Source organism: Cherax quadricarinatus, chromosome 35 (assembly GCF_038502225.1).
Source record: "Cherax quadricarinatus isolate ZL_2023a chromosome 35, ASM3850222v1, whole genome shotgun sequence".
Lineage (NCBI taxonomy): Eukaryota > Metazoa > Arthropoda > Malacostraca > Decapoda > Parastacidae > Cherax > Cherax quadricarinatus.
Genome location: NC_091326.1, coordinates 28,002,848 through 28,014,933, shown reverse-complemented (window position 1 = coordinate 28,014,933; position 12,086 = coordinate 28,002,848). Strand labels below are relative to the sequence as shown.

Here is a 12,086-nt window from a genome sequence, read left to right as displayed (position 1 = left end):
TTCAACCTTTTCTAGGCCGACCCCTACACCATCTTCCTTCCACTACAGATTTATACTCTCCAAGTCATTCTAGTTTGTTCCATCCTCTCTATATACCCAAACTACCTCTACGACACTTCCTCTGCCCTCTGGATAATACTTTTAGAAATCCCGCACCTCCTAATATCCAAACTACGCATTCTCTTCAGAACGCACATTATTATTTCTAACACACATGTATCTTCACACCAGTACCTGGAGCTCCGGCAATCACCACCATCAAGTTAACTGAACACAGCATCTATGTCACTTGGTCTCCGCCCGAAGAAGCCAACGGACAAATATTAGGTTACTCAGTCAACATTATAAATGAGATTAGAAATATAACCTTATATACTGATGGAATGTATAATAATGCTGTGATCTTCGATGTACAACAAAACCAGTCGTATAAGATCACAGTGGAGGCTGCAACTGAGGCAGGCTGGGGACTCCCGTCTGATGCAGTGACTATTTATACCGCAGGTAATGGTAAGTGTTACTGTTTGTTGGTTGTATTGAAATACTTGTAAATATGTAATATAAAAATTTATTATAGATAATAGGTTGGTAGACAGCAACCGCCCAGGTAGGTCCTATCGTCCTGCCAAATGCGTTTGAAACGGAAACCTGTAATTGTTTCACACAATGGTAAGAATGCTAGTGTCTTTTTCTTTCTGTCTCATAAACACTCATGAAAACAGGTACTTCTTGCAATTTGTACTTACACTTAGGCAAACTACATATACATGATCACGCATATGTATGCACACCGACCTTAATTTTTGCCTATTTTTCTAAACAGTTTTTTTTTTTATTTCCTCTCATCTCCATGAGGAAATTGAAAAGAATTTTTCCTCCGTAAGCCAAGCGTGTCGTAGGAGGGGTCTAAAATGCCGGAAGCAAGGGACTAATAACCCTTTCTCCAGTATAATTTACTAAAATGCAAGAAAAACTTTTTAAAACTGGGATGTTTGAATGATCGTGGATGTAGTGCAGATGATAAGAGAGAGACGATTGCCAATTTTATGAACGAAAAAAAAAAATGGATGTCCTAACTCGAAGCAAAACAAACCTGAAGAGGGTAGGGGAGTTTCGGTGGTGGGAAATAAATGGGATGAAGTCAGAAGAATCTGAGAGAATTAGAACTAAGGAAGGTGTGGCAATAATGCTGAAGGATCAGTTATGGAAGGAGAAGAGGAATATAAATGTATAAATTCGATGATTATGTGGATTAAATTAAGGGTCGTATGGGAAAAATGAGTTACAATATGTGTGTATGCACCTGGAGAAGAGAGGAGTGTAGATGAGAGAGAGAGAGATTTTGGGAGATGTTAACCGAGTTTTTATGAACTTTTGAACCTAGTAAGAGAGTAATTGTGTTAGGGGACCAAAATGCTAAAATAAGAGAAACGTTTAGAGAGGGTGTGGTAGGTAAGTTTGGGGTGCTAGGTGTAAATGATAATGGGGAACATTTGATTGAACTTTGTATAGAAAAGGGTTTGGTTATAAGTAACGCATATTTTAAGAAAAAAAAGGATAAATTAGTACACAAGATATGATATAGGGCGAAATGACAGTAGTTTGTTGACCTATGTATTAGTAGATGAAAGACTGATGGGTAGACTTCAGGATGTACATGTTTATTGAAGGGCCACAGATATATCAGATCATTTTTACTTGTAGATACAGCGAGAGTAAAAGGTACATGAGAGGCAAAGAAAACAGAATCAACAAGTAAGAGAGAAGTGAAGGTTCATAAACTACAGGAGGATTCAGTTAGGCTAAGATATAAACAACTATTGGAAGAAAGATGGGTTAGTGGGAGTATAGGTTGAAGAGGCATGGGGCAAATTTAAGAAAGTAGTGTTAGAGTGTTCAGCAGAAGTTTAAGGTTACAGGAAAGAGGGTATGGGAGGGAAGAAGAGCGATTGACGGAATGACGAGGTATAGAGAGCAGTAAGAGAGAAAAATTTAGCATACAAAAGTTTTTTACAAAGTAGAAGCGATACACAATGGGAGGAATATATGGAAAGAAAAAGAGAGGTTAAGAGAGTGGTGAAACTATGTAAAAAGAGAGCGAATGAGAGAGTGGGTGAGATGTTATCAACAAATTTTGCTGAGAATAAGAAAAAGTTTTGGAGTGAGATTAACAGGTTGAGTAAGCCTGGGAAACGAATGGATTTCAAAGTCAAAAATAGGAGAGGAGAGTTATTAGATGGAGAGTTAGAGGTATCAGGAAGATGAAGGGAATATTTTGAGGAATTATTAAATATTGATGAGGATAGGGAAGCTGTGATTTCGTGTACTGGGTAGGGAGGTATAACATATTGTAGGAGTGAGGAAGAGCCAGTTGTGAGTGTGTGGGGGAAGTGTGTGAGGCAGTGGGTTGAATGAAATGAGGTAAAGCAGCTGGGATTAATGGGATAAAGACAGAAATATTAAAAGCAGGTGGGGATTTAGTTTTGGATTGTTTAGTGATTTTATTTAAGAAATGTATGGAAGAAGGTAAGGTACCTAGGGATTGGCAGAGAGCATGCATAGCGCCTCTCTAGAAAGGAAAAGGGGACAAAAGAGAGTGTAAAAATGATAGGGGAATAAGCCTGTTAAGTATACGTGGTAAAGTGTATGGTTGAGTAATTATTGAAATAATTAAGAGTAATACGAAATGCAGGATAGCAGATGAACAAGGAGGCTTAAGGAAGGGTAGGGTGTGTAGACCAAGTGTTTACAGTGAAAAATATAGGTAAACAGAATTTAGATAAAGGTAAAGAAGGTTTTGTGGAATTTATGGATTTGGAAAAGGCATATGACATGGTGGATAAGGGACAATATGACAGATGTTGCAGTTGTATGGAATAGGAGGTAGGCTACTGAAAGCAATGAAGAATTTTTACGTGGATAGTGAGGCTCAGGTTAGAGTATGTAGGAGAAAGGGAGATTATTCTCCAGTAAAAGTAGGCCTTAGACAAAGATGTGTGATGTTATCATGGTTATTCCATATATTTATAGACGGAATAGTAAGAGAAGTAAATACTCGGGTATTGGCAAGAGGTGTGGGATTAAAAGATAAAGAATCTAACACATATTGGGACTTGTCACAGTTGCTCTTTGCTGATGACTCTGCTTTTCGGACATTTTGAAAACTGTCTACTACAGGAGCTGCTTCAGTACAATTTGTCTACAAGACACAAAAGTGTGGACAATGTGTCTACATGATACTACGGTGTCCCGTGACCCTATGGCAAAAGCTCTCGCTTCACACGGTGAGGGTCCGGGTTCGATTCCGGCGAACGGGTGGAAACATTGGACGTGTTTCCTTACACTCATCAGTAAAATGGGTATCTGGTTGTTAGTCGACTGGTGTGAGTCGCATCCTGGGAAAAAACTGACCTAATTTTCCCGAAATGCTCTGCATAACAAGGGGCTTTCTGCATAGTAGTATCTCATTGATGTCAGCTAGGTCAGTATACCTTGTACATGTACTTGTAGTAAATAAAGATATTATTATTATTATTATTATTATTATTATTATTGTTATTATTATTGTTATTATTATTATTATTATTATTATTATTATTATTATTATTATTATTATTATTATTATTATTATAAACAACTACTGCAGGGAATCTTGTTTATAATGGTGGTCGGGCAGCCCACTACCATCAAAGAAACCAAGCTGGTCGTGGTAGGTTACCATAAACAGAGAACAAGATGGTGAGAACTAGTCACTACCAACATACTGACCAAGTTAGACAAGACTTGTCACTATAAACATACAAAGCAGACTAGAGATGGTCAGTGCAGACACACAGCCAGGATAAAGCAAGTCAGTGCTGGTCAGTAGCAACATTCGATCCTAGCTGGTCAGGACTATTTAGTAACAGCGTGATACTATTTTCTTATGAGATAACAATCTTTTCCTGAAATTTTACGAAAATATTTCAAGGATTTAATCATATTAAACTTAACATCATTCTTTTTTCTTTGTTGCTTCAGAGATGTTAAGGAAGTCTTGAATATAGAGTGGAACTGGCTCACAGATGGCTCCAACCTCATCCTGTTTCCTACTTGTATGTTCCATAGCAATAAAAATGCTTTCAAATGAGCTGATGTATGTAACAGCTCTTATCTTGTCAATAAAGCTAGGGATCCTTAACCTGACCTTGTCAAAACCCTGTGTACAAAAACAAAAAAAAAAAGCTCTAGGGAACTGAAAATCATCAGGTACAGCCTACAAAATCATCAGGTACAGCCTACAAAATCATCAGGTACAGCCTACAAAATAATCAGGTACAGCCTACAAAATCATCAGGTACAGCCTACAAAATCATCAGGGACAACCTACAAAATCATCAGGGACAACCTACAAAATCATCAGGTACAGCCTACAAAATCATCAGGTACAGCCTACAAAATCATCAGGTACAGCCTACAAAATCATCAGGTACAGCCTACAAAATAATCAGGTACAGCCTACAAAATCATCAGGTACAGCCTACAAAATCATCAGGGACAACCTACAAAATCATCAGGGACAACCTACAAAATCATCAGGTACAGCCTACAAAATCATCAGGGACAACCTACAAAATCATCAGGTACAGGCTACAAAATCATCTGGTACAGCCTACAAAATCATCAGGGACAACCTGCAAATTCATCAGGGACAGCCTACAAAATCATCAGGGACAACCTACAAAATCATCAGGTACAGCCTACAAAATCATCAGGGACAACCTACAAAATCATCAGGTACAGCCTACAAAATCATCTGGTACAGCCTACAAAATCATCAGGGACAACCTGCAAATTCATCAGGGACAACCTACAAAATCATCAGGTACAGCCTACAAAATCATCAGGTACAGCCTACAAAATCATCGGGTACAGCCTACAAAATCATCGGGTACAGCCTACAAAATCATCAGGTACAGCCTACAAAATCATCGGGTACAGCCTACAAAATCATCAGGTACAGCCTACAAAATTATCAGGTACAGCCTACAAAATCATCAGGTACAACCTACAAAATCATCAGGTACAGCCTACAAAATTATCAGGTACAGCCTACAAAATCATCAGGTACAACCTACAAAATCATCAGGTACAGCCTACAAAATCATCAGGGACAACCTACAAAATCATCAGGTACAACCTACAAAATCATCAGATACAGCCTACAAAATCGTCAGGTACAGCCGACAAAATTATTAATTTTATCTTTTCAGAGATTTAAGAAAACGAACTGATTCTAGATGTACAAAAGGTCACCAGCCTAATGATAATGATTGATGTGTCACCATCAAGGTCATCATTTATAAAAGGTCAACACCTTGATAGTTATGTATAAAATGACAGCAGCTTGATAATAATGTATAATAAGTCAACAAACCATACCACGGGCGGGGATAGAACCCGCGGTCAGAGAGTCTCAAAACTCCAGACCGTTGCGTTAGCCACTGGTCCAGTGGCTAACGCGACGGTCTGGAGTTTTGAGACTCTCTGATCGCGAGTTCTATCCCCGCCCGTGGTATGGTTTGTTTGCAATCGTGTCATTACGATTTCGTGAGTCAGTAAGTCAACACCTTGATGATAATGTATAGGTCAGTACCTTAATGATAATGTGTAAGTCAATACCTTGATGATTATGTATAAGTCAACACCTTGATGATAATGTATATATCAATACCTTGATGATAATGTATAACTCGATAACTTGATGATAATGTATAAGTCAACACCTTGATATTAATGTATAACTCGATAACTTGATGATAATGTATAAGTCAACACCTTGATATTAATGTATAACTCGATAACTTGATGATAATGTATAAGTCAACACCTTGATATTAATGTATAACTCGATATCTTGATGATAATGTATAAGTCAACACCTTGATATTAATGTATAACTCGATATCTTGATGATAATGTATAAGTCAACACCTTGATATTAATGTATAACTCGATATCTTGATGATAATGTATAAGTCAACACCTTGATGGTCATATGTGAGATAACAAAACCATGATTGTGATGGATAGGATGTTAACACCACGATGGTCATGGTGACCATAATCATACAGTGTACAATATATCACTACCTTGATGATCATATATATGTCGTGCCGAATAGGTAAAACTTGCTATTTTGGCTTCAATAGCAAAAAAAGGCACAATACCGTGACTGGAACGATACACAAATAACCCACACATAAAAGAGAGAAGCTTACGGCGACGTTTCGGTCCGACTTGGACCATTTACAAAGTCACACTAACCAGAGGTGGAGCAGGACGGCTATATATAGGCAAGAAGAGGTGGTGGTGGTGGTATTATTATTATTATTATTATTATTATTATTAGTAGTAGTAGTAGTAGTAGTAGTAGTAGTGGTAGTGGTAGTAGTGGGGAATAAGGAGGACGAGTCAGTCAAATAAAAAGGAAGGGGAGCACTGCAAGGGAGCTAGGTGCCCAGAGAGAGAGAGAGCAAGCGCACAGAAGTGGGAAGTGGTGAAATAAATAAAGAAGGAACAGAAACACGAGACAGAAGAGAGAAAGACACCCAGAGGAGTAAAAGGAAAGAGGAAAGGGGAAGAGGGGAAAAAAATGAGGAGTCAGGTTAAGTCACGGGTGTTCTGAAGTTTGGAGCATTTTACAATGTAGTGGGAGAGGAAGGCATCTACAGAGACGAAGCCAGGGCTGAGATTTATACAAGGAAAATTGTGTATTAGAGAGGATTCAACTAGACGGCGACTGTTCGAGTTGGAAGTAGGGAAGACAGTTTTAGCAGAAGACCAGTCAATAGGATGGCTATGATCTCTGACGTGACAGAAAAGAGCATTGTTAGTGTCGGCAAGCTTAACACTATTTTTGTGCTCCCTAAGTCTGTCAGAAAGAGATCGACCAGTTTCTACAAAGTATTGAAGAGACAGGATGAGCAAGAAATAGAGTAGACACCAGGAACATCTGTAGAGGGAGGAGAGGTATGAACGAGATTAGTGCGAAGTGTGTTAGTCTGGCGGAAGGTAAGCTTGATGTCTAAGGGACGGAGAGAATTGTTGAGATTAGAAAGACCGGAAATGTAGGGAAGGCAGAGGATGGAAGAGTTCCCAGGAGTAGAGAGTTTGGGAGAGAAGAAATTACGTTTAGCACGTGAGAGGGCAGAGTCTATGAAATGGGAAGGGTAGCCAAGACGGGAAAACGAATTATGAAGAGTGGAAATTTCTGCTGGAAGGAACTAAGGATCACAGATGCGGAGGGCACGAAGAAAGAGGGAGATAAGAACACTTCTTGACAGGGGAAGCATGATAGGAAAAGTAGTGAATGTACATGCCACTGTGCATAGGTTTTCGGTAAACGGAAAAGGAAAAACTTGCATCTGAGCGGTGGACATGGACATCAAGGAAAGGAAGCAAGGAATTAGATTCCCATTCAGCTTTAAACTTAATGGAAGGGGTAAGATTATTAAGAGCTTCAGGAAAAAGTTGGAAGAGACTGGAGTCATGAGGCCACAGAGCAAAGATGTCATCCACATAGCGGAGCCAGAGTGAAGGTTGGACATAGAGGGTAGGAAGAAGAACAGTCTCCAAGTATTCCATGTAAAGATTAGCATGAACAGTCGAGAGAGGAGATCCCATAGCGACATCGAAGGTTTGAGAATAATATTTCCCTTGGAAGGAAAAGGAATTAGAGTCCACACAGAGGAGGATAAGATCATGAAAAAACATCAGTAGGTATAGGGAGATGTAGAAACCCTTCATGGACCTCCTCCTTATTCCCCACTACTACCACTACTACTACTACTACTACTACTACTACTACTACTACTACTACTACTACTACCACCACCACCACTTCCTGCCTATATATAGCCGTCCTGCTCCACTTCTGGTTAGTGTGACTTTGTAAATGGTCCAAGTCGGACCGAAACGTCGTCGTAAGCTTCTCTCTTTCATGTGCGGGTTATTTGTGTATTTCGCAAAAATCATTCTGAACCTAACCAAAAAAATATAATTCATTGTGTTTGTTTGCTAAATTATTGTAAACTTATCTTAAATATATTTAGTTGGATTAATCTAAATTAAATTGCGCTTGTTATAATAAAGTTAGGTAAGTTTTCTAAGGTTCTTTTGGTACAAAATTATCAATTTTTACATTAACATGAATGAAAAAATATACCTTTAAACTTATAAGAGAAAATATTAGAAAAGAGTAAATTTTAAATGACTTCCTGCTAATTAACCAGTTTTACCTATTCGGCACGATATATATATATATATATATATATATATATATATATATATATATATATATATATATATATATATATATATATATATATATATATATATGTCGTGCCGAATATGTAAAACTGGTCAATTAGCAAGAACTCATTTAAAATTAAATCATTTCTGAAATTTTCTCTTATACGTTTAAAGATATATTTTTTCATTAATGTTAATGTAAAAATTTTTAATTTTGCACCAAAAGAATCTTAGAAAACTTACCTAACCTTATTATAACAAGAACAATTTATTTTAGCCTAACCCAACTAAATATATTTTAGATTTGTTTACAGTAATTTAATACTAAACAAACACAGTTAAATATATTTTTTTTCGTTAGGTTCAGAATGATTTTGGCGAAATTATTGCATACACAAATTTTCACTTGTCCTATATGGCAAGATGAACGTTGCTATTTAAGCCAAGATGGCAAGTTCTGCCTATTCGGCACGACATATATATATATATATACATGTATATATATATATATATCTATATATATATATATATATATATATATATATATATATATATATATATATATATATCAATGAATTCACGAAGCAAGCGATTTCAAATCATTTACCAAACTGCGGCAGGACAGGACTCGACCCTACGAACTTTTACCGCCTCCAGAGAAGGCACAATGTACGAATCGCCTTCCCACTCGAGCCAGCGATCCTACAAGAATCATGCACCCAGCTAAGCTACATGTTTTTCTCGTGATCCGAGGAAATGTAGATTAGCTGCACGTATGATTCTTGTAGGATCACTGGCTCAAGTGGTAAGGCGATGCGTACATTGTGCTGCCTCTGGAGGCGGTAAAAGTTCGTAGGGTCGAGTCCTGGCCTTCTGCAGTTTGGTAAATGATTTAAAATCACTTGTTTCGAGATTTCACTGCTATGAAGACTGCTTGTTGAGGTGAATATTCAAACAGGAGGAGGCTGAAATTAATTCTCGAGATACCACTGCCACGAGTGTCCTTGGATCATGAGAAAAACATGTAGCTTAGCTGCATGCGTGATTCTTGTAGGATCGCTGGCTCAAGTGGTAAGGCGATGCGTACATTGTGCTGTCTCTGGAGGCGGTATAAGGTTCGAAGGGTCGAGTCCTGGCCTGCCGCGGTTTGGTGAAATATATATATATATATATATATATATATATATATATATATATATATATATATATATATATATATATATATATATTTATATAAACACTGATCTTTGGCTGAAGAAGACTCGAACCTACGAACCTTAGAACAAGGAACTCAGTGCAATACCTGTCTACCCACACTGGACAATACCTTGCCGTGTAGCTAGCGCTACACGTTGATCCAAGGCAGCCAGCTTTCAGGGAGAAGGCTTACAGCTTTTCATCTCATCCCCTGCATGCATCAGCCTAACTAGAGAATTTTAACAATGCAAGGAATTTGCAAGAATGGGCGAAATATACACAAACACTGATCTCTGGCTGAAGGACACTCGAACCTACGAGCCTTAGAACAAGGTACGCAGTGCTATACCAATCTACCCACACTGGACAATACCTTGGCGTGTAGCTAGCGCTACACGTTGATCCAAGGCAGGGGATGTAAATAGCGTGCTAAAATATTAACATAGAAAGGACTCGCAGCAATGGCTTTAAATTGGAAAAATTCAGATTCAGGAAGGATATAGGAAAGCACCCTTTTGGTAACAGAGTACCGAGTACCGTCATAGACGCTAAGATGTTGTGTAGTTTTAAAAGTAGGTTAGATAAATACATAAGAGGGTGTGGATGGGTGTGAGTTGGACCTGACTAGCTTGTGCTACTAGATCGGATGCAGTGCTCCTCCCTTAAGTGACGTGTCTGACCTCAGTAGGTCAAGGCATTGGCTTAAGCCGGTGGGAAAATTGGAACTGCCTGTCATAGGCCAGTAGGCCTGTTGCAGTGTTCTTTCTTATTTTCTTATGTTATATATATATATATATATATATATATATATATATATATATATATATATATATATATATATATATATATATATATATATATATATATATATATATATATATATATATATATATGTCGTGCCGAATGGGCAGAACTTGCAATGTTGGCTTAAATAGCAACGCTCATCTTGCTATATAGGACAAGTGAAAATTTGTGTATGCAATAATTTCGCCAAAATCATTCTGAACCTAACGAAAAAAATATATATGATTGTGTTTGTTTAGTACTAAATTATTATAAACGTATTTAAAATATATTTAGTTGGGTTAGGCTAAAATAAATTGCTCTTGTTATAATAAGGTTAGGTAAGTTTTCTAAGATTCTTTTGGTGCAAAATTAAAAATTTTTACATTAACATTAATGAAAAAAATATAAAAATAAAAATATATATAAAGGACTTAATTTTAAATGAGTTCTTGCTAATTCACCAGTTTTACATATTCGGCACGACATATATATATATATATATATATATATATATATATATATATATATATATATATATATATATATATATTATTTTTTTTTATCACACTGGCCGATTCCCACCAAGGCAGGATGGCCCGAAAAAGAAAAACTTTCAACATCATTCACTCCATCACTGTCTTGCCAGAAGGGTGCTTTACACTACAGTTTTTAAACTGCAACATTAACACCCCTCCTTCAGAGTGTGGGCACTGTACTTCCCATCTCCAGGACTCAAGTCCAGCCTGCCGGTTTCCCTGAATCCCTTCATAAATGTTACTTTGCTCACACTCCAACAGCACGTCAAGTATTAAAAACCATTTGTCTCCATTCACTCCTATCAAACATGCTCACGCATGCCTGCTGGAAGTCCAAGCCCTCGCACACAAAACCTCCTTTACCCCCTCCCTCCAACCTTTCCTAGGCCGACCCCTACCCCGCCTTCCTTCCACTACAGACTGATACACTCTTGAAGTCATTCTGTTTCGCTCCATTCTCTCTACATGTCCGAACCACCTCAACAACCCTTCCTCAGCCCTCTGGACAACAGTTTTGGTAATCCCGCACCTCCTCCTAACTTCCAAACTACGAATTCTCTGCATTACATTCACACCACACATTGCCCTCAGACATGACATCTCCACTGCCTCCAGCCTTCTCCTCGCTGCAACATTCATCACCCACGCTTCACACCCGTATAAGAGCGTTGGTAAAACAATACTCTCATACATTCCCCTCGTTGCCTCCAAGGACAAATTTTATAAAGGACTTAATTTTAAATGAGTTCTTGCTAATTGACCAGTTTTACATATTCGGCACGACATATATATATACATATATATATATATATATATATATATATATATATATATATATATATATATATATATATATATATATATATATATATATATATATATATATATAAATATATATATATAAAAGACCCCAGTGGAAATAAGTCAGTCTGACTTTTTTGGGTTATCCTAGGTCTCTACACATATGCTGCTATGTATGATGATTCTATGTAACTGTATTTGTGTATACCTGAATAAAATTACTTACTTACTATATATATATATATATATATATATATATATATATATATATATATATATATATATATATATATATATATATATATATATATATATATATATATATATGTATATATATAGATATACATATGCCTCAGGAAAGGACAAAGCTCGTCTCCTGGCAGTGAAGGCACCACACTCAGGAGATTTTCTGTTAGCTGTTCCCAATTCCTCCTTGGGCACTCGACTAGACCCACAGGTCATTCGGATTGGTG

At 37.2% G+C, this 12,086-nt stretch overlaps 1 protein-coding gene across 2 annotated transcripts in view; it reads left to right on the top strand.

Moving 5' to 3' along the window:
- The window catches only part of LOC128703679 (phosphatidylinositol phosphatase PTPRQ), a 90,232-nt gene extending 86,052 nt beyond the window's left edge, over nucleotides 1–4,180 (top strand). The window contains exons 5-6 of one of the 2 annotated variants that reach the window (XM_070091477.1): nucleotides 232–504; nucleotides 4,021–4,180. In XM_070091477.1, coding sequence (XP_069947578.1) covers nucleotides 232–504; nucleotides 4,021–4,040 — 293 coding nt within the window. In that variant the 3' untranslated portion in view covers nucleotides 4,041–4,180. Of the gene's footprint in view, nucleotides 1–231; nucleotides 511–4,020 lie in introns of both variants that reach the window. The other variant, XM_070091476.1, reaches the window with a different exon arrangement.
- The last annotated feature ends 7,906 nt before the right edge of the window (nucleotides 4,181–12,086 follow it).